General features: G+C 40.8%; 1 protein-coding gene across 1 annotated transcript in view; it reads right to left on the bottom strand.

Annotated features, from left to right (window-relative positions):
* INO80 (INO80 complex ATPase subunit) overlaps positions 1-24,145 on the bottom strand; it is a 128,035-nt gene that overhangs the window by 63,339 nt on the left and 40,551 nt on the right. Inside the window, exons 8-22 of the mRNA XM_074955680.1 lie at positions 21,637-21,690; positions 18,235-18,438; positions 16,543-16,738; positions 16,260-16,327; positions 15,702-15,911; positions 14,948-15,028; positions 13,884-13,979; positions 10,678-10,737; positions 10,078-10,220; positions 8,428-8,512; positions 7,774-7,891; positions 6,614-6,699; positions 3,801-3,968; positions 3,218-3,351; positions 658-725 (exon numbers count right to left, since the gene is read on the bottom strand). Of these exons, the coding sequence (XP_074811781.1) occupies positions 658-725; positions 3,218-3,351; positions 3,801-3,968; positions 6,614-6,699; positions 7,774-7,891; positions 8,428-8,512; positions 10,078-10,220; positions 10,678-10,737; positions 13,884-13,979; positions 14,948-15,028; positions 15,702-15,911; positions 16,260-16,327; positions 16,543-16,738; positions 18,235-18,438; positions 21,637-21,690 (1,771 nt within the window). The remainder of the gene's footprint in view (positions 1-657; positions 726-3,217; positions 3,352-3,800; positions 3,969-6,613; positions 6,700-7,773; positions 7,892-8,427; positions 8,513-10,077; positions 10,221-10,677; positions 10,738-13,883; positions 13,980-14,947; positions 15,029-15,701; positions 15,912-16,259; positions 16,328-16,542; positions 16,739-18,234; positions 18,439-21,636; positions 21,691-24,145) is intronic.

Genomic DNA, 24,145 nt, shown 5'->3' with positions numbered 1-24,145 from the left:
TACACATTGCCCATACACATTGTCCATTCTCCTACTCATCCATAGGAAAGAGGAACATGTAGCTTGGTGTACTATAGAAATTGTACTAAAATGCTCCTGAGGTTTCACTAGATTGAATCTACGAAACATTCACAAACCTCAAACTAGTGTACAAAAGCTGTATTAATTCTTTTAAACTGGACTAAAAGGGCAAGAGATATGAGCAGAAGAACGTTGAGGCTAAATAGAGCTCTTTCAGATTATCCTTCTATCTTGCCTTTTATTAATCAACTGAAATAAGCTTCAGAGTAGCAGCCGTGTTAGTCTGTATCTGCAAAAAGAAAAGGAGTATTTGTGGCACCTTAGACACTAACAAATTTATTTGAGCATAAGCTTTCGTGAGCTACAGCTCACTTCATCAAAGCTTATGGTCAAATAAATTTGTTAGTCTCTAAGGTGCCACAAGTACTCCTTTTCTTTTTGTGAAATAAGCTTGTTGACTTCATGTCAAGTGTTAAGGTTGAAAGGTTCTAATGAATTGTGACCAGAGAGGCACAGAATCTATAGTCCCAGGGAGAAGTTAATCTACACCAATTCTCCCTCCAAACAAGACAGCTTGCATCATCATACTGCAGTGTGCTAGCCACCTTAACTGCTTCCCCAGGGAAGTAAACCTACCCTTCCTATGGAAAAGAGACTGCTGGATGTGGTCCGGAGCGAATGGCGAAAGTAAAACCCGTAACCACCTGAAAATGAACAGAACAAAATAAAAAATAAGAAAGTGGTAATTTAGTTCACATTCAATCAAGAAGTCAGAAGTACTAAGCTCTGACCCCAAACTACAGAATGACTTTCAGTTACAGTATCACAGTTTCACTCGCCTCTTGCTGTAGAGGAGTTTACAGAATTTGGTTCTTCATGTTAAGAAACCTGATCCTCTGGTTTTCCAGTATTGCATGATAATTAATTAATGAAAAGCAGCAGCCACAATGTATTTTACTTAATTTAACCATGAGTCAGAACATCATTTCTGGATTGCTTTTCATATTGGGAAAGAGTGCTGATCCTATTCTTTACTATAAAATAATGGTTTATGTGATACACTGCTCTGCGCTTTTCTCATGATTGAATGAGATAAAGATTAAGCAGGCGTTGCCATAAACACAGCAACCAGCAGACTGCACTCGAACAGCTCTTTTCCATCTGGTGTAAGCTATTACTAGCTGTCAAGGCACTGGAAGATGCTCACAACTTATCATGTTACACTTAATCAACACTGATAGCTTCCTTACATATGAAAAGCCACTCAAGGGAAACCAGGTTCCTCCAGTATTCTACTGAAGCTTAATTCCATTACACATCATCAGCAGAAAAAGGAGAGAGTATAAATTGCTTTGTCTTACTTTTCCTGAGGGCTTGTCTACACTTACAGCACTACAGAGGTGCAGCTCCATGGCTGTAGTGCTTAGTGAAGACACTACCTACGTGCTGACGGGTCTCCCGTTGGCGTAAGTACCCCACCTCCCCAAGAAACTGTAGTTATGTCGACAGGAGAACTTCTCCCAATGACATAGAGCTGTGTACACTGGGGGTTAGATCAAAATAACTACGTTGCTCAGGGGTTTGGATTTTCCACACCCCTGAGTGATGCAGTTATACAGACATAAGTTTGTAGTATAGACCACCACTGATCTGCTTGTTCAGTTAAAGGATTATTTGATGACTATGGCTCTGCTATGAGAGAACACTGAATATTGGATGTGTAACAGCTAAATAAAATGAAAGAAAACAGGGAAGCCACCACTTGGCTAGCTCTATTTAAAAACCTCAGGGAATGGGGTTAATCAGAATTTATAGATTCATACACATTACAAGACCAGAAGGGATAACTGATCATCTAGTCTGACGTCCTGTAAAACACAGGCCATATAACTTCCTTGAAATATTTCCTGTTTGAACTAAAGCACATATTTTAGAAAAACATCCAATCTTGATTTTAAAATTGCCTGTGATGGAGAATCCACCACAACCCTTGTTAAATTGTTCCAAAGATTAATTATCTTCATTGTTAAAAACGTACACCTTATATCTATGAATCTGTCTAGCTTCAGCTTCCAGCCATCGGTTCTGGTTATACCTTTGTTAGACTGAAGAGCTTTTTATCAAGTATTTGTTCCCCACATAGGTACTTATGAACTGTGATTAAGTCACCCCTTAGCCTTCTCTTTGTTAAACTGACTATCACTATAAGGAATGTTTTCCACTCCTTTGATCATTCTCATGGCTCTTCTTTGAACTCCCTTCAATGTATCAACATTCTTCTTGATGTGTGGGCACCAGAACTGGACACACTATTCCAGCAGAGGCAACACCAGTGCCAAATGCAGAGGTAATATAACTTTTCTATTCCTACTTGAGATTTCCTTGTTTATGCAACCACGGATTGTGTCAACCCTATTGGTCACAGCATTACACTGGAAGCTCATGTTTGGCTGATTATCCACCATAACTCCCAAGTCATTTACAAAGCTACAGTTAAGTCTGAATAACATTATAAAAACACTGTAAAGTACTTCAACAGTTTCACTTGTCATCTAGTAGCGGGTGCCACAAGAAGCAGGTGAGCTACAAGCCAGTAGGGACAGAGTGCTGTGGACCCATGTTAGGGAAGAACCGTCTCACACTAGTCTTTAGTGACAGCTCACTCATACATCTCTCTAAAGGCATTAAATGGCTCCAGAGGGAGCTGCAGTTAGCCCTCCTCAGCAAGGAGGGTAGGACAACAAGGGGAGTTTTGAAGGTAACTGGTGGACAAGAAAAAAACAAAGGTAGACCTTACAACACCGCCTCAAAATAACAGTGCACAAAATGCAGAGATGTGCCATAACACAAAGGAACATGTTAACACATGATTTAGAATACAAATACCCACTTAAACAATGCTACATATCCATTCATGGATGTATCCCCCCAGCAAGATAGTGAGAGAAAACGATATACAACTCAAACCAGCCCTATCAGCAAAATTGCAATGTTGTGTAGGCTACTGACTATTTCAGTCTCTGGCTAAAAGCCTTACCAGCTCCGTTTTGTCTAAAATCAAAATTTTGGGAGACTGACTGACGAGCCCCATAAAACCCTTGCAGAATCACAACAGCACAAAAGAGGGAGAGCCAACATTTTAAGAGACGAAATCAAAGATACTGAACAAGCTGAAGGGAAGGTTGAATTGGCTTGCCTGTCCCGCGAGTGGTTAAAGACCCTGATCTGTCCATGACGGTAGATGAACTTTGAAATCTGGTATGGCTTTAGGGAGATGTGAAATGGAGACCAAGTTTCTTGTCGTTCAAACAGCTCTGGGTGATTACACACCTGGGTAAGAAAAGGAGGATGTCAGCTGCTTGGGTGGGGGAAAAAAAAAAGAAATCTAATCATATGCAGCATTTTCCAGCCCAATGTTTAGAAAAATTGCTCACTCAAACCATGGAACCGGTGAGCACACAACAACAACTATTTGATAGAGCGTCCATCTTAGTTTAGATACCAGATAATCTTATTTCCTGACCATGTTACCGCTATTGCCTCTTCTTCCCCAAGTGAATGATTTCCTCAGTGATGAATGGGGACCCAATTAGCAGACACATGCACTATATGGCAGGGACTCTGCTTTATTGTATATATTAGAACTGCTGGTCTCAAGTTACACTGCGTCAGGGCATAACTGAGGGCTGCATGCAATCGACCAGCCCAGGTTAGGAAGTATTTTTTTGCTATGGTGTTTCCAAGATGGCTGATGATTATACATTTTTTGCTGACCTTACCTTCCTGAACTGCATGACTAGATTCATGAGGCTACTAGTGGTGTTCTGTGCTTGCTGGGTAGTGCCCATGGAGGACTGCAGCAGGTCATCAATAGAGATTTTATTCTTTAGAGCTTGGTACAGCAGTTTCTGCCTGGTGGTCTGCTGGCAGTACATGAGAATCTCAATCTGCAAAACAGTAATGGGATTATAGTCCTATTCTGTCCCTAAACAGAGAAATACCAGATCAAGATTCAGTACATATAACCCTTGTAGGATCATATCATAGAAAAAGCACAAAGGTATTTAAGGCACCTAAAGATGCAAATAGGCACCTCGTGGATTTTTAATGGTGCCTAGGCACGTAACTCCCATTGATTTTAGGTGCCTTTGAATATCCTGCTATGTGCCTACCTGCATCTTTAGGCACCTTTGAAAATGTGGCCCAGGACCCGTACTATGGTAAAGTCATGTCACCAAGCAGCTGTTCTCAACCCAGGGGTCACAAATCAGGTGCCAGTCATCATGATCATCCTGGCCATCCCATATTACCATATATGGGGTGGTGTACAATATGGAAAAGGCACTGTCAGAGCAAAGAATCATCCCGTAAGCCCTTGTCTGCTTCATCAACGTCTTCAGCAAGCCCCTGTCGCTCCCCTGGCTCTGACCATGGAGAACATTCTGAGGAAGTGAGAAACATCACAGACGAGAAGGAATGGGACCCATGAATCCAGGCCCTACATGGCTCCACCTGCCAATTCTACTTAGTAAAAGGAGGGCGTATGAATGCTGGAGAATACTGTAGCTCTGTAGTGGCTCCACTGCTACTCCATGGGATGGGGGAGATGATTCCCTTCTGTGCCGAACTCCTTAACACACAGTGTAGTTACTCTGGATGTGAACTGGGACCAGGATTAGTCCCTTAGTAAACCAAGACTTGGCCTACACCATGTAAGGGTGAACCAGCTACATCGCTCATGGGTGTGAAAAATCCACACTCCTAAAAAACGTAGTTAAGCCTACCTAACACCCGACGTAGACAGCGCTAGGTTGATGGAAGAATTCTTCTGTTGACCTAGCTATCGTCTCTCAGGGAGGTGGATTACCTATACCAATGGGAGAACCCCTCCAATCGGGATAGGTAGTGCCTATATTTGAAACGCTACAGCGGTGCAGCTGCAGCATTTCAGGTGTAGACAAGACCTAAAAGTTGGTCTATACACAAACTTGCACCAAAATAACTAAATCAATTGTAACTAACACCTTTCGTTATTTTGGTGCAAGGCTATGTGTGGACACTAGTTTCTGTTTAAGAGTGCACCATATCGACAGCTGGTTTGTTTTTTTAAATGGACTAGCTGTTCATATACAGCGCTGACTTATTTTCAGCTATTAAACTGCATTAAAAGAAACTAGAGACTATATCTAATAATTCCCTGTGATGGGGTCTTCACCCCACACAAGGCAGAGCAGGTTAAAAAAGGACAATGAACCTTATAGGCTGCACCTGGAAGAAAGCAAGAGACTGATAAAGGCTAACTGATGACATTCTGCTGGGAAGGAGCAGGCTGAGGCTGCATAAAGGGATGAAGCTGAGAACAGAAAGGGGCTGTAGGGGAAGTAGTCTGCAGTCACTCCTTGGGTGATAGAAGGTTTGTCTGGGGCTACAGAGTTTGGATTGATGGAAGCAGTTTACAGTTATGCCCTGGGGGAGGTAGTTTGGGCTGGTAAACTGCAATGGCAGAAGACAGAAAAGAGAAGTAGGAAGGAGTCCAGGGAAATAGCAACAGATCCTGTGAGCAAGCAAACAGTAGTTACTGGACACAGGGTGCTCAGGCTGGAACCTGGAGTAGCAAGCAGGCATGGAGAAAGGGCATGGGACCTTGGACCGGAAAATTGTCTGGAATGGCATGCGGACAGCTGAGCCAGCAGCACTCTGTGATACCCCAGAAGGGGAGGGCTATACAGTGACCTGGCTGCAGGACCAACCCACAAAGGAGGAGCACCGCAAGTCCTCGAGAGTGAGGGGGGACACGGTGTGAACAACTGTTGGAAGGAGGGCATCAGATATGAATGGAGCTAATCCCCAGACGTGGCCACAATGAAGCACCTCAACAGTGAGTGAACCCCATTTTCTTTATAGTCAATTGCTATAATTACTACAGTGATATTATATAATTTGGAATGGTGGGATGGCATCCATAAGACAATCTCTGTATGTATATGTGGTCAACACTATGGACAATTTTGAGAACCTCTGCTCTAAGGTATATCAAATCACTGCAGTTTTACTTAGGAGCATTTTTAAAGGAAGATAAAGAGGTGGTGGGGAGACAGGCAATGAGGAAGGGAAATTACAGAGCATTAAAAACAAGGAATACTCAACATGTATTTATTTTATTCTTTTTAAAGACACTAGGTAATTCTCATATCATTGAGAGGATCTTGCCTTTAGTGCTCTGTGGGGCTCTTGTTTCTTCTAGATATTTCAATGCTGTATTAGTCCCCTTCAGTTCATGTACTGACTTTTCCATTAGCTTACTCGGGTTTAAGGATCATTTGTTTACAATCTTTGGATTAATGGTTTTACTTGTAGACGAGGAGGTCATTAATGGACTCTTGTAAGTTCTCCAGTTAAATACAGGTGTGATCTAATAGGAATGTGCTAGCAAAAGTGAAAGGGATGTGAATGGGTGATTTTTTCTGATCTTTCAGTCAGCTGTAGATAAACAGATCCACATATGAATTCATATGAACTAAAAACCTGAGAAGGGAAGCACTGAAAGTAAGCCAGATGCAGAGCTTGCTTTCCAAATTATTTTATTTCGCACCTTGTCTGACAGCTCATTTTCCACATCCTTCTTGATTCTTCTCAACATGAAAGGCTTCAGGATCATGTGCAAGCGGGACAGCTGGTCTGAAATGCCAAGGAGAAAACATGATTACTGCCCCAATGGCCAGAAACTATATCATGTCCAGTTACTTCTCAAACCCTTCTTGCTCACCCAGTTCCCTTCAGGCATGTCACAGGATTGATCTGTCTGCACTGAAATTGGTTCTTTTATAAGCACATTGAGACAGGCTGATAACTCCATGAATCCCTAAATCTCTCCCTCAGGCAATGCATTTCTATAGCATAGTATGTATTACAATCCGATGAGCAGAACTCTGTGGACATACAATTATCATCTAATTTCTATTAAAAGGTAAAGACCATACTTGATGATGCAGCTCGTTCAATACTATTAGGATATAAAGCTAGTCATCACTAACAGTTGGCAAATTTCTCCCAGAGTCAGACTTGAACCAACACAGTGCTAAAGGGCACTGTGCCATTGCAGATGTGCAGTCTTTTGGATGAGAAGTAAAACTGAAGTTCAGACCCTCCATTGATAATTAAAGAACTCATGGCACTTTTCATAAAAGTAAGGGTTTAACTCTGATATTCTGGCCCAATTCAAAAGCATGCAGTTATATTCTGCCTACCTAAATTCCCCCCAGTTTGTGGTATTTTAGGCTTCACTTCACCTAAAACCTCTTGTGTAGCGTTACTGAAATAGAATAGTTGTCTTTCCACTAAAAAGGTGGCTGCTATTCAGTGGTCAGTGGTACAATCTCCATACCATACACGGCCTACAAAACACATAGGAGTCCTTCATGATAAAAGCTGTATAAATGTACAATATTTTAAATATCATTCCTTGTTCATTTAGAATAAGGGAGGAAATGGAGGCAGCAAATATGAGGCAAATCTGATTCACCCTGTGAGTAGCTTTTCTTTCTGTATAAGAAGCAAGATGTCTCTGTCTCTGACAACAACATCTGTACTGCGAAATTCCCAGCCCAAATGACAATCAATCAGAGCCACTTCACTCGCCTCTCTGTATTGGAACGGCAGATTCCACGTATGCAACCGTTAGAGTTGAGGTGAACCCATAGGCAGCTAAAGCAGGCAAACTGGAAACTGAGGCCTACTGTGATTAGTACTCACTCTCATCGATGGCAGATTTGTTCTCTGCATGGCTCTCTATGTCCTTAGAAAACCATTCGTTGAACTCCTCATGGGAATCAAACAGCGTTGGCATGATAAAGTGCAGCAGAGCCCACAGCTATAAAGGAGCAGCAAAGAGGCAGTGAATCAGTGAAAGCCATCCCCATTCTAGACAGGATGATCATGAATCTCAACCTATTGCAGAGCATTATGGGCCAAGTCACATCAAATGACAGTGTGTTCTGCCAAGCTCAGCAGACTAAATTAGTGGTGGTCTCATCTTCCTTTCACAATGGACAGAAGCCAGATATGTGCAACTTTTTAAACCAATGTCAGGGCGTGGTTCCAAGTAAAGAGCAATAACTTCACCATGCTGAAGAAAATGGCACAGAAGTAATATTTTCCTCATCCCATGATTTAGGGATGACTGAGTATCAGCAACCTTCAATCGTACTTCTTCCCTAATGAGTAGGATATGGCCACATTATCCCTTTTGAATCTGATCTCAGTTATTGCTCACAGCATGGTATGGAGAAAAACCCCCAAGTATACACATAAGCACATAGGAATACTGCAATTCTCTCACTATTCTTTATGTCTTTGGATAAATTACTCTTTTGAACAAAAATCAGCTCTTGCTGGCCTCCTGCTTACCTCAGCCATGGTGTTCTGGATGGGGGTCCCAGTCAACAAAAGTCGATTTCGGCACTGGAATTGTAGTAGGATTTTCCAGCGGACACTGACCAACAAAAACGTTTTAAAAAATGAACCACAGTAAAAACAGTAAGAAAGGAGAGCAATTAAATTTACATTTTAGGACCAACCGTTTTTCAGACCCATTCCTGGTATGATTTTCTTTAAGAAGGCACTGGGTAACATTGACAAAAGTATAAATACTCTCCCTTTGCCCCATTGGGAGATTTGGTTCTTATGGGAGGTCATAAAGAGATTAGCACTGTTTATCTTGCACACAACAGGTGTATTTTTATTTACTTTGTAACACGTCAGTGTTTGGCTATCAGTAAAGGCCAGTCACTAGAGTATTCATCCCCTCAAGATAGCAAATAGGTACCCCAAGTAAATGGTGACATACACTTTTCGCACAGTTACAAAGTTAAATTTACAGGCCATTATGTAAGGGGAGTTGAATTGTATGTTATAGCCCTCTTAGAATGGGAAATTCCTGAAGAGGCTAGCTCATGAATGTGCATAAGCCTGGCTCTGGGGCTGTCACACATTTAGAAAAGAAACACCGAAGTATATGAATAGCAATTTTTGGAGAAAAAGTTAGGAAAAAGCAATTAAAGAAGAAAAGACAGACAGACAGCACCTTACTAAATAAACAAACAATAGACAGGAGCTGAGAACAGACAGGAACCACCATGGGCATCAACCTTATAATAAGGAAGCCTGGATAGGGTTGCTGGGCTATACTGCAATCTGCAGGTTTTATGGGGCCCCGATTCCTGATTGGGACCCTTAGGTGCTACTACAATACAAATAAATAATGCTGTATTTAACGGATATGTTAGCATTATATGGCTGTTAATGAACACGGACCACTCAGTATCTAAGAATGTCTTTGCTGGTGGCTGAGGTGGAGGACTGTTACAAATATTTCACACCATTTTTTTGCCACAACCCCCTCCCCACCCCCACTTCTATCCTACGGTTACTTTGTAATTACACTTTGCATGTTTGGTACATATGACCAAATACCAAGGCATTCAAATCCATGGAAATGGAGCCATATAAACACCTCGCTCAGTACAGTCAGGTACTTTGAAAGGTAGCTTTTACTTATAAATGGTAACTTCCTTCCATCAAAAACGTCACATACAGTAAGTTCAAGGATGTGAATACTAAGTTCCCCAAAGGTATGCAGTTACGTCGACTGGGGTAGCAGCCTACTTGTTTAATTTTTGCACATAGTAGTGTTCAGCACGAACTTGATCTTCATTCCTTTTGGGAAGGGAAAGAAGAGAGCCTTGCACTCCTCCTAAGCGACATTAGAACTTGTTAATCCTTCTTCAGCCAAAATGACTGTTGTAATGGGACCTTGAGAGGGGGAAGGGAGAAACTGAGGTTCCCTGCTGGGTGCCTTAAAAACATGTACGTAATAGAATGCAATGTCATAAAGATTCTTTACTTTTCTGCCAGTTCCTGAGGCAATTTAATCTTTCTTTCAAATTTTAACTCTTATCATCAACTCATGTATTCCTGGTGTTTTCCCAACTCTCTCTTCTCTACCAACTCAAAAGATTCCTGGGCAAGAGAGGATTTTGTTTCTGCTACAAGTATTACCTGGAGCTACTCTTGAGTGCCTGTGCCTCATCCAGCACCATATACTGCCACTTCACTCGCTGGAAATACTTCACATCCTGGACCACCAGCTGATAACTAGTGATCACCACATGGAAAGGTGCATCCTGAGTGTACAACGTCTTCTATAACCACAAAATGAAAGACACATCTGGATCATGTAAACACATTGGAATGAAGAGTTTGTTCATCTGTACTGGGGTCTCATACTTCCATTCAATAATCTTCTATCACCATTATACTTTCCTTTCCCTAATTTGGTATATTTTTTTTAAAAATGAGTTGGGTTATTAAAGCACCATCAGCAATGCGAGACACTGAAGTCCTCTGCTTTATTTGCAGAATGCAGTAGCTTTGACTGAATTCTAGTATGCCCTACATTGTTACACCCTACATCGTTACCCAGAACAGGGCAGTTCTTTCACTTTATTTATATAAATAAAAAAAGGTGAAGCAGACGGGGATGAAGAAGATAGAACTCTATGTTTACTCATTCTTTTGCTTTGTAGAACATATCAGCAGTTTCTGTTTTACTCTGTAAAAGCAGAAGTGAGGGTAAAAGGACAGGGACACTGATGTTACCTGACTCCAGAATTTCCTGATCACTTTTCTGTCATGGGGATTTCCCCAATATGGCAGCACCTAGAACAAGTCAAAAGTACAAAAATTATTTTCAAATATTGATATACCTGAACTAAAACTGTAAATGTCATGTTCTCCATAGTAAAGCAAAATAAACCTCAGAGAGTGGCACACCCCACCACCAAAACAACCAAAGGGAAATCACCAAAGAAGGTCTTTCTTAACCCAGAGGAAATATGAAAGCATTTAAATATATTGAAGGAACAGAATCTTCCAAACAAAAGCCTCAAGCAGCTTAGTTCCTCAAGGAGAAACTGCTAAGAGAATCCCTTAATAGCCCCAAAGCAGCTGTGGCCTTTTCCAGTCAGACCTTTCAAGAAAATAATACTGATATTCTTTCAGTTCACTGTAGAAAGAAGTTTGCCCATGGCTGTTAGCCAATTTAGCAACTTACTCTTGGACATCCCTGAATGATCAGCGGTTCCCTTAGTATTTAATTCCCCTCTTCACTGGCACAATTATTGTTGTGCTTCAAAGCTATGCCTCAATATTTTACTATGGGCTAAAAGTAAAGTAATCCCTACCGGACTGCCTCAGGGAAGAAATAAAATAGCAAGCACAACAGCCTCAGAATTCTATTAATTCTTTTAGAACTCAGGATCCTGCTGAGCCATTTCCCATGTAGGGAGATCTGAGCTCAGCAGTTAGCTCCACAGCAATTCAGAGTAACTAGTTACTGCCATCTGTTGTCCGATATGGGAACTGCACAGAATTGGTATTGAGCATAAAAGGATACTGGTTTCTGAGGCACAGAAGAAAACAAACAAAACCACATACACAACTCTGCCTAAACAGCTTCCTGGCCCCTGTGTGATGATCCCTAGTTTCTACAGCTCTCACAGAAGTCCCTGTGGTTGGCATTTAACTAAGTTAAATGCTGAATGTTCTTTCTGCCATTTTGAAAAAAGATCGCAGATGTCAGATTATATAGAACTAGATCTGCATTTTATTTTAGGAATTATACCATAGCCCTGAAGGAATTCAGCACCTATGTTTCAATGTAGGCATATTAACTACATAGTTATGTATGATCAGAAGCAGATCATGAACTCTTTGTGGCCGGAAAAGTTATGATTTTTATTGTGTATATTTTACAACTTTTAAAAATTATGAACATTTTAAAAACTTTAACTTTTTAAAAAATTGTTTTGTTCCAGGGATGAGGAAAATGGCATCTGAAAAAAAAAAAAAAAACCAAAAAAACCCACAAAAAACCAGCCAATCTAAAGACAAAAATAGTCAATTTAAAATTACTTCTACAATGCCAGAAAAAGAAGCCGGTTTTTCCCACATATAAAACTGATCCATACCTCTTTACCTATATGCCACATTCACATTCAGACATCAGTGAAATACATCAAAATTACCTGTCTCTAGCCTCAGCTGGATGTCCTTTCCAACTGTCCACTCTCTTTGTAAATTCTTAATTCTTCTAGTATTTTCCCTCTTCATTTGAACCCAAGTGTCCAATCACCTCAACAATCACCACCCCTAGCTAATTTAACTACTTCAGAAAAATTGACCAGGAGATGACTAAAACCAAATAATCTTATTACACTTTTCACATACACGAATCTCAATTTCTTTTATCACCTTAGCTGCCTTATGTGGTTTACTCTCCATTTTAGCAGTGTCTTTCTTCAAATAGGATGACCCACACTGGACATGATACTGCAAATGTGGCCTAATCAGTGATTTGCATAAAAAGCTAATCAATATAAGCCAACAATTTTTAGCACTGCTGCACACTGGGCCAACAATTTAAATATTAGTTCAAATAATACTCCCAGATCCCTCCTTTACAATATTAATTAACACTAGGCATTCAGACTATTAAATTTGGAAGTATTTGTTCTCAAGTGCACCACTTTACACCTAAACACCTTGCATTTTATTCTTTATCCTATATTTTTTTTTTTATAAAGAACTGCACTTACATTTATTGTTTTCTAATCAGCCTCTTGCTACTGGAGAATACTGGTTACTTAAAAATATTTGATGATGACTCAGATATTTGATCTATAATCTTCTATTGCCTGTAGCTGTAACTCATAGCTATGTCTATCTGTTTTATTCACATACTTCCTTAGCACTCAGTGATACTCCGACTGTGGCTCTTTAACGCGTCTACTGAATCTCTTTGCAGCTCTCTCTCTCTCTCTCTCTATATATATATACACACTAAATATTTCCCATCATTCACACTATGATGGCTCTTTTGGATAATGCTGATCGCTCATTTGGCTTCATCAGTAATCTCATTTTCCTCCAATTTATCTTTTGCAAGACTCAAATATTCTCCTTGGATGTACTGTTAATAGTTTATTTTGCGGCAGTTCCTTATTTCTCATATTTTTCATCCTCCAATATGTTTAAAGAACGTGTTTATTTTATCTTAATATATGCAGCTATTTGTGCTTCATTACTCTCCTTGTTTTTTGAATAATTTTTTTTATTTTCGCTTAACGATGCTGAAGTTTTTCCTCCCTCTAAATTTTTAGAGCTGTTTCAGTTCACAATTAAACCATCTGTCACTCAGACATGGATTTTGAACAACCCACAACAAACCACTAATCCTACAGACAATGCAGAAGATTCAGAAATCACTCTCTTGCCTGGCATTGTGGCACAATCATAACTGTGTCATCTCCATGGCTATGTCACTGCAGAATCTAAATGCTTTGCTGATAAGGTGCTTTTTTAGAAACATCTGCCCCAAAATGAAAATACAGAGGCTCCCCAACTTACGCAATCGTTCCGTTCCAGAATGCCTTGTGTAACTCAAATTTTTTGTAAGTCAGAAATGTATACCCTGACCATTACGGGGGGAAAAAAAAACCAACCACCCCAACCAACTCCTATTTCTAGTTTACGGAACCTTTTCCGTAAGTGCGGATTTGTGTAACTCGGGTCTTTGCGTAACCTGCGGAGTGTCTGTAATGGAATTCAAGTGATAGGAACTCAAGTTCTGAACAATAGAATGTTCCAGAAGAGCAGGTCAGGGACAAGATCACAGAATCATGTCCCTCACATCCTCTCAAACGTCGAGCTGATCAGATCATCCAGATGTGACAAAGAGCTGAAGGGAGTGAGGAAGTTAGTTTTCTGAGCCAAAAGGAATAGTCTCCTGAATATATGTTTGTTACCTTAAATCTAGGAACGAATCTGGCAAACTCCTGATGCCAGTTGTTGAGTGTAGAGGCAGGTGAAATAATTAAAAAAGGTCCCCAGATGTTCTCTCTCTGGTATAGGAAAAAAACAAATCAACTGGAGGGAAACAGGAACAGTTTCATGCAGCATTATGACGAATTAAGGACAAGGGCTTCACAAGAGAGAGGGAAGTATACAGATCATAATAAAGCTTCCTACCAACACAGCAGGGTGATGCACAGCTAGATTCAGCAGATTAAACATTTAGTGTGGCCTCCTTTCAAATCCACAATGTTGCTCTGCAAACAGCCATTGGATGTGTGACCACTAAATTCAAACTGTGACCGCTCTCTCACTTTCTGAAAATTACTATTTGCTCATTGCTACTGCCACTTACCCAGGGCTCAATGCATCTGCCACTTTGGCAAGCAAAAGATCTAAGGTGGCATGGAAACCTGAGCTTCCTCACATAGCAGCACATTCATGTTGGTGAACAAGGAATTCTAGGCCTACTGACACAGGGTCCAATCATGAGCTGGCCTACACAAGGGAGTAAGGGAGAGTAAAGTCCAGTGTGGGCTTCCAGAATCATGACTCACAACACAATGGGGAGAACAGCCTCTCTGAGAAGCTAGTTTCCCTTCCACACAAAAGAGAGAAGCACAGAAGACAGATTTACTATGCTCCTTACTGCAAAAAGCAGTGGAAAGTAGGAATTCTTGCTTAATGACTTCAAAAAGCAGAACTCAAGTTGCCTTCCTACTGATGTGTTCATGTCTTACAAATCAATGGACAGATAAAACTGCATCATGTTCTCTCCCTGGCTCTTTATCCTTTCTTTTTATAAAAGACTTCAGCTTAAATCAAAGGGAGTTGATCTCTGGATACCAAGTATGCATATTCCGTATGCATATTCTCTTTTTAAAGTTGCATCTTTAGAAGGATATGCACACTGAAAGGAAATAGTCCATCAGGCATCCATCTTTCAACTAGAACCCAGTTCAATCACGTTAAGTATGTGTCTTCCACCAGGTACACAGGTCACAAAGAATCCACTTACCTCAGCCAGATGTGCTAGCAGAGCGATACTCTGGACTGTTTTACCCAGACCCATTTCATCTGCAAGAATTCCATTGATGCCCTGCAAAAAACCCACATGGAAATACCTCGACCTCACTTTTCCATAACACATGTAGGGCTATCAGAACACATGCCATCAAAGGGATCAAAGTGAAGTTAGGCAGCCCTGTTTATAATCCATAGGAAACCTCCCACATCATCTTCCCCCAGTGATTCTATGAACTGGTAATCTCTCCCTTCCACCGCTTCAGCCATTTCCCAACCTGATTTTTTCCCTCAGCACACCTGCAATTTGCAATCTAATTTAAAGCATGTTTGCGTTCAAATGCAAGGCTGTCTCCAGTTTATAGACTGAGCTAGGCATTAAAGAACGACAATGTACATAAACTTTCCATTTTTCTGTCTAGTTTTGGTGAGGGTGCATAAATATGCAAATGAAAAATCTAGAGGCCAATACCATGTGCAATTTTATCTTATTAGTTCTTTAAAAAGTCAGGGATACTTGTTTGGTGGAGCTACACAATATTCTCTTCTCTTCTGCAGAAAGACAGGCAGTATATATATATGAGGGACGAGACTGAGGAGTTTCTACACCTCATAAAAGATCTTTTGATCTGGAATAGAGACCAGGGGCCAAATGTATTCCTAGTATAACTGCACTGGCTACCATGGAATTACACCAGGATTGAATTTGTCCCTGGAAGTGTAAATGGCTGCAAGAAGCACTAGCATACCTGCTCATACAGGTTGGCCAGCCAATTCATGCCTTTCAGCTGGTACCCCTTCAGTTTACCATTGAAAATGGTAGGCTGTGGAATGTCCTCTCCAGCCCGGATAGATGGGTTTGCTAGGCTGTAGCTCTCTCCGAAGCCAGTGCCAGACTTGTTAGCAGCCCGTAGAGCAGCTGCCCGACTCTCCTTTGCATCTTCATCAAATGACCTGGTCTAAACAAGGGGAAAATTTGGGTAAGATACAGGATGCAAACTAATACAAGAAATTCATTGGGAAAAGGTCTCTCATCCTTCACATGCTAACACATATGGTCCCCTTCAAAGCAATGGATAACACGGCTGTCTCTGTAGCTTGATTATACACTTTATTTTCATCCAATTCTCTGCCGTCCAGTTTCCCAGATATTCACAAATGAACAGGGCAACAATCAAATTAAAAGAAGCTTAGCATCCATAATTAAAATAGGTGACTTGAAAGATCACTATAGAAAATTCCGGTTCTAGTGCCTCTTCAATTTACTCCACTTCCCCTTCCACCTCAAGCACCCAAGCAATACACACCCGAGCCTGGTGAATCTGGTAAGCATCTTCTGCGTTCTTCAGAGCCTGGGCCTTGTAGTAGTTACTATCTGAAAAAAATATCACCACATTAAAACACATCAGTTAACCATATTACAGTACCACCTCAAATTAAGACATGGATAAATTCCAATGATTTACAGAAGGGCTTCTTCACATAATATTCCAAGCACAGAAGCCCCTAGGTCTGTATCACTCTCTGCATACAGTAATCATCATCTCCAATGGTTCGTATGGCCTGCTGGAATTTTGTTTCTAGCCTTACCATAATCCTCCTGCGTAATGTTGACCACCACCCCTCCACCAATATCAATCTGCCTTTGGGTAGAGCTGTCTTCCAGTTTGCGCAGGATTTCTTCCTGTATTCCATCATGTCCAATATCTCGTTTGCGACTCATGAAATGGGCATATAACTCGGTCTGGGTGATCAGGAAATTAAGTTTTCGCTGCTGTCTCTTAGCCTGAGACAAGAGAATTTATTTAAAAAAAAAAAAAGGGCAGGGGAAAGTGAAATGAGGTTTAACGTTTAAAGAAGAGAAAAAGACAAAGACATGCAAGCAAGTTATAAGTTTCAACCTTTTTTAACCCTGTTACATATAAACAATCTAAATTTTTATATTGCATTCATCACCATGGTATCAGAGTGCTGGAATACTGGTTGCACTAACACTAACACTCATCATACAAATACCTATACTGAAATGTACAGTGGTTATGAGCTTAGTTTCTCTTAGCACAGTAAGCTATGACCAGGAACACCAAGACCTGGGGAAAAGCAGCTTAGCAATTTTCTTTGCAATGTAAAAATTAGGTAGGCGTGTCCAGGTGGCTGAAAAACTGCATGTCCAACTAAAAGTTTTCATACATGTTTAAGTCACAGTAATTAACTCTGTGGTAACTGTTTTACCATTCACTCACAAGAGAGAATAATGATGGAGCTAACAAACAAAATGCATCTTCAGGTAAAACAGCACCAGGGAGAGAAGTTAGGAATGAGGCGGAATGCTCAGTGTTCAACACGATTCTGTTGTATAAATTCCATTTTTTAGATCTGGCTACACAACTGCTGTGGTAAAGCTAGCGTATTAACGAAAAACAGCAGAAAGGCTTCACAAAATGCTTGGGAGATGGGATGGATGCAGAATACACTATAAATAAAGGCATGATTTGATCTGAACACATGACTGGGAATCAGGAACTCCAGAGTTCTAATTCCAACTCTATCACTGACTTCCTTTGTAATTTTGGGCAGACTGATTTATTTTTATGTCCCAGGCTCCTTCACCTGCAAGTAAGGATGAGGAGAACATAAATCCTCACAAAACTCCTGTAAAATAGCTAATTTTGCCTGAATTCATCCCTGAACTGCTCCTGGAGTACTCCCTGAGCAGGTCATCTGATTGCTTTGTGAACCCTTTGCACTGGCATCACAAAGACAAAGGGACCGCAGAACAATTATCAATTGGGTCCTCGATTGCTCTTATCTGTTCTGAATATAAATTCCATATGTTTTATTATGCTCTATACATAACTTAAGATAAAATAAGCCTAACACACCAGTGAATTGAAAAATAGCCTGATTTCTGAACTTGGGGAAGAACCAGAGTTACAATCACTAAAAGATCATCCTCTAGAAATAGAGAGCACTGAGCACTATGTGCAAGTCAGACACATTACATCTCACTAGTCACACCCTCTTTATCTAACATTATGATCTGTAACTGTAATTCTTGCAATTTGAAGGTTCTGGCTATAGCTAATTTGTCAGAGGATTCTGGTAAATCCTTTTAAGATACAGTGGAAGAAAATCTCTGGAAGATCATTGAAAGGAAGAACAGTTGATGAATTTGATTGCCAAGGTTTAAAGACCCTGACTATTGTGCTTGTTCCTGTCTCTTCAGCTCCATGCTCTAGCTCTTGCCAAATTAATTTTCAGCAGTCTGTGTTTTGGCCCTACCTCTCTCATCTCCTCATCCAGTTTGCGCTGCTCCAAAGCCTCCTTCTCAGCTCGTTTGCGGTGTTCTTTTTCCACCTTCTCATACTTCTTCCAGTAGAGAAGCATTTCCTTGGTGAGGCGACGTGCCCGTGGTAGAGTCTCCTTGCAGTTCTTCTGGGCCTGGATAGCAGCTCGACGCACTTCCCTCATGCACTGATGGGCCAGCTGGGGTGAAGAGGGAGGGTTCAGGGACAGAGAAAAAAAAGATTTAAAATCACCGTCACCAAAAGGCAACATTTAGGTGTTGCAAGGCTGCAAACTCCTACAACCAAGGCTGACCCTCCAAAAACCTCTGATGCTGTGCTTATTTATAAAGCTTTTATTTATTTATTTATTTTGGGGTGGGAGTGGGGTACAAGAGAAGAAAAGAGCTTCCATAAGGCTCCACAGATATATTATCAAACAAAACATTCCTTACAAAGCCCCACATTAAAAACGTCAAGGTTGAATGGTTAAGCACTCAAAGGGGATGTTTCAGAATAACAGCCGTGTTAGTCTGTATTCGTAAAAAGAAAAAAGAAAAGGAGTACTTGTGGCACCTTAGAGACTAACCAGTTTATTTGAGCATGAGCTTTCGTGAGCTACAGCTCACTTCATCGGATGCATAGCATATCGTGGAAACTGCAGAAGACATTATATACACACAGAGACCATGAAACAAAACTTCCTCCCACCCCACTGTCCTGCTGCTAACAGCTTATCTAAAGTGATCATCAAGGAAGGCCATTTCCAGCACAAATCCAGGTTTTCTCACCCTTTCCCCCCCCCCCCCCCCACAGACACACATACAAACTCACTCTCCTGCTGGTAATAGCCCATCCCTCTTTGAAACCTCTCTTTATAATGCGCATGATAATCAAGGTGGGTCATTTCCAGCACTAATCCAGGTTTTCTCACCACCACCCCCCCACACACACACACACACCCCCCTCCAAAAACCACACACACAAACTCACTCTCCTGCTGGCAATAGTGATGGTGTTTTCTGGCTAAGGCACTGGAATGGGACTCAGAAGATCTGATTTTGAACAATAGCTCTGCCACACACTTCTTGCATAACTGTGGGCAAGTTACATAGACCTTGCCCGCACCACACTTTACGTCTCTCACTGTTACTAAGAGTGAGTCTGCACCAATGGTAGCAATAGTGTGTTAGTGTAAAGTGGCCATTGGCTTTTTAACTCCTCTGCTGTCCATGCCTACACCTGCTTTAGATATGCATTATGATAGTATGTGATCATGTAATTAAAGACTATTTATAATTTATACAGTATATCATACAATTATTCCTACAACTTTAAATAAAGGTGTACCATATTGTATTTTTTCATTCTATTATGCTAACTTCCTTGTCATCATGGTCCAGTAAATCTCTGCTGGCTTAGACAGTGTGTTAAGTTCTTTTTTTCCTAATGTATGTATTTTAATAACATGTAGGACACATTTTCTTTTCAACTAGCAGCGAAGTCTTCCTTTGGTTCAAGTCAAGGGATAAGGCAATCAAGTATAAAGCCAATTTAGCTACACATGTAGGTGGGCCTACACATAGCAGATATTTTACAAAATTACTCTATGTAGTACACTAAGTCTGTAGTGTGTTCTGTAAATAATGCTTACTGTGTATTTTTCATATAAATTCTTTCATGGAGTGTCTATCTAGTATCACAAAATGACACACATGTAGCTTCTTAATACTATATATCTAAGGTTACAGAAAAAGTATATGTTGTTGTTCTGCATTATTTGAGAATTGTGCGCACAAACAGGTAATTAAATGCTGTATTTTAGTGCGCATGCATATTTATATATATATATATATATATATATATATACACACACACACACACACACACACACACACATACACACACACACACACATATACATATATATGCACAAGGGGCAGAGTTAAGGATGTATGTACAACCTTACCTTACCTTTGGCATTTCCTGACTTTTGAGAGCTCAGTCCTGAAGCCTTAATTTCTATTAATTGGTATGTGGGTATGGCTGTGTGTTTTGAAGAATACAGAGCACAGCTTCACTCTCCAGAGCTTTTCAGCTCTGCAGGCTGGCAAATGGTAGACAACAGCTGCTGTAAATATTGTAATCTCCAACTACTCATCCACATACCACCAGAACACCCTGTCCCATGAACTTTAGTAAGCATGCTGGAAAAAACCTGCCTGTTGTAAAGCTCCTAAAATGCACAGGAGATGCCACCTCTCCCGAATATCTTATAAATGTACCCAGAAACCCCTCCCTCAATCTATTCACACTTTATAAAGTCAGTGGGAGTCCTTCCCCCATCTCTAGTTGTTCCTACTTGATTCACAGCAATATATTTCACTACACTTCTCACTAGCTAATTAAGTTAGCTATGCACTTCCTTAGATGTGCACCTCACAATCTCAGAGAAAAATTTTACTGCACATGCTGAGAAAGCCAACATCAAATGCTCTTTAAAAATAACTTTCCATACTACAAACAGGGGCACTTCTCATCTGCTGAGCCAAAAGATTTAAGAATATTTATTAATAAATTTGTTTTGGAATCACCTATACAGAAATCTGCTCAATTGTTAGGCTCTGATCCTACACACATTTATGCACATGCTTAACTTTACTACCACGAGTAGCCCCATCAATTTCAATGGGATTACTCACAGTAGTAAAGTTAAGCATGTGAATAACTATGTGCAGGATCAGACCTTAGTTAAAAAAAAAAAGTCAATAAAGTGATCTATAATGGAGTCAGTTTATTGTCTCAAAGAACAGCAAATTAAAAATTCTCAAAGTAGCTCTTACCACCAAAAATAAAACAGATCCAAATCTCCAAAAATCCATGTTTTATTTTTTTAAAGTGCATCTATTGCTTATGAAACATACCACACAGACAGATCTGGAGTGTGAAGATCTCTATCTAAAGGATGGATGTAGAATTGACAGTGGCTGTGCAAGTACAGTATTCCCAATACGACCCTGCAAAAGTGATCCAATTCCAATCTGGAGAGACTACCTCTAATTGTTGGTGATGTGAACATCTGCTCACCAGGGTCCTGATCAAAAGCCCACCAAAGTCAATGGGAGGCTTTCAATTTACTTCAATGACCCTTGGATCAAGCCCAAAGAGCTGGACTGAAATCACCAACAGCAAATAGTCATATTCCTACTTATAAATGGATAAGTTAAAAACTGGAGAGAGAGGAAGAGGATCTGTAATGAAAACAACAAATTATGTGCTACCATAATTGCTATATTAGCAATGACTTAAAGATACATCAATGACTTAAGAGACAACAGGAACATGCACATTTTTTTTGCACAAGATATAATGTGAAAACATAAAGCTTAACCACCCTTACCTTTTTGCTGTTGGTTAGGAAAAGATTGCGTGCTGAAGCTTTTTGCTTGTATGCCTAAAACAAGACAAAATTTCATACACCCATTAATTAAGGGATTATGGTTTGATAATGTTTTATAAGGTAATTATCCATTTTTTAAACACCATACACACACAAACTTAAAGCACTATATAACTGCATTACAATACAGTCTTCAATTATATAATCATAAACATTATGGGGATTTCTGCCTTCCTCAGAAGTATCAGAATGGCTTTCATCCTGGCAACTGGAGGCACACTCATGTATTGCAACAGTTAAAGGAATCATGTAAAACAAACTTAAAAAACAGTACAATTCAGCTGTCTCACTAACCCTCTTTTCACGATAGACTCCTTGCTTACTATTTCATGTATAGTTTCAGGCATCCTGGGACCAGGTCCTCTGCCTCTGCAGATGATTTAGTTGGGCACCCCAACCTGTCTTTGAGGCATGTGTGAGAAGTGTCATTGTTGGGAAGAGGGCAAAGAATGGTACTCCTTTTGATACATTCTTTGGGTCCAGCCACCAAGTGTGTTCTTGCTCAACTTGAGGCAGGACAGTGACTCTTGTTCATACGATATTGGATAGCAAGTACACTGAACTCTTCCACATTTGCAAGGACAGACAGTTACATCTAGTAGCATCACATGCCAATATGTGGCCTAGCAGCTCCAGATATGCATGCACCATCATTGTTGGATTTGATTTTAGGTTGTTCGTCATTGACTGGAGAGACCAAAACCTGTCTTCTGGGAGATAAGCTCTTGCCGATCAAGAGTTGATCAAAACTCCTATGAATTCTATCATCTGTGATGGTGTAAGAAAAGATTTCTTGCAGTTCACAAGGTATCCTAGCTGGGAAAACAGGGAAAGGTCGTACTCTAGACTGTTGCTCCTGCTGTGACTTGCCTCTGATCAGCCAGTCGTCCAGGTATGAGAAGACATGGATACCCTTTCTCCTTAAACGTGCTGCCACCCCTGCCAGGCATTTTGTGAAAATTCTCAGTGCTGGAGAGCCAAAGGACAGCACCCTGTACTGGTAATGGTTGGATTCTACTGTGATTAGGTACTTCCTGTGGGCCAGATGGATAGTTATTCAGACATATGCAAGCTGAGAGCCACAAACCAGTCCTGAGCTTCAAGAGATGGAATGACGGAGGCAAAAAGTTACCATCCTGAGCCCGAGATGGCATATGTATCTGAGTCTTCTAGGTCTAGGATAGACCCTGCCTCCTTTCTTCTTCAGGATAAGAAAATACCAGAAAAAGAAGCCTTTTCCCCAGAAAACTGGTGGGCACCTCCTCTACGGCTCCTAGATGAAGTAACAAAACCGCTTCCACTTGTAACAAGGGTCCCTAAAGAGGGACGGGAAAGGAGCAAAGAATGGAACTGGATGGGGTAGCCAGGAGTGATTATCTCTAGTATCTGTCTGTCTGATGTTACGGCATGAATGAAGTTAGATGTTGGAATGAAGTTAGACGGCTTCTGAAGGTCATGATCTCGGGACTGGATCTGATGGGCTCTCAAAAGTCTTGTCAAATTTGTTGATGTATGGTACGAGAGGGGTGCCTTGCCAAGGAAAAGGAAGGCTGACGATCTCTGCAGAACTAGGCTTTTTCTGGCAAGATACTCAGGATGTTTGGAATGGTTAAGACCTTTTGCCTCAACTGGGGTTAAGGGCACTACAGTTTGCAGTCTGATGTTAGGGTGTAAATCCCTAGGGAGAGCAAGATGGCTTTAAAGTCTTAATGAGTGTAGAGCACTGTCCATTCACTCGTTAAATAATTCCATGCCTTCAAAAGGCAGGTCCTCAGTCTTGGGTTGTACTTCCCTAGGGATCCCTGCCCCCTGAAGACACAATGTTCTGTGCATTGTCACCACTGTGGCCATAGATCTACCATGGTGTCAGAGCGTCCACTGCAATCTGGAGAATGATCTTGGCCACCAATTGGCCCTCCTTGATTATTACTCTGAGCTCTTCCCTGTTGTCAGACAGGATCTTAGACAGGAAGGGCATTACTCTATTCCACATCAAAAAGATTCTTATTTGGCCAGGAGGGCCTGGCAATTTGCCACTTGCAGTTGCAGGGAGGCAGAGGAGTAAGATTTCCTCTCCAACAGATTAAGCCTTTTTGATCCTTGCCTTTGGGAGCACTCTTGTTCAATTTTGATTTTTCCTTTATCATCAAGACTATTAAGCAGCTAGGGGTAGGATGGGTGTAAATTACACAAACCCTTTTTGAGGGACCTGGTACTGCTTATCTATTCACTTTACAATAGCTGTTATTATGGCCGATTTTTGCCACAGGGCTTTAGAAGGGTCATGCAGTCCTTCATTTATGGGGAATGTGATTCTGGCTGGACCAGAAGGTGTCAAAATATCAAACAATTTAGGAGATTTCTCCGGTATGACAGGTGCCTATATTTCCCAGAGTCTCTGTGATTCTCCTAAGCAGCTCTGGAATGAACTAAAGTCATCTGGGTGCCA

Source organism: Natator depressus, chromosome 6 (assembly GCF_965152275.1).
Source record: "Natator depressus isolate rNatDep1 chromosome 6, rNatDep2.hap1, whole genome shotgun sequence".
Taxonomy (NCBI): Eukaryota; Metazoa; Chordata; order Testudines; family Cheloniidae; genus Natator; species Natator depressus.
This window is presented reverse-complemented; position numbering and strand designations above follow the sequence as displayed.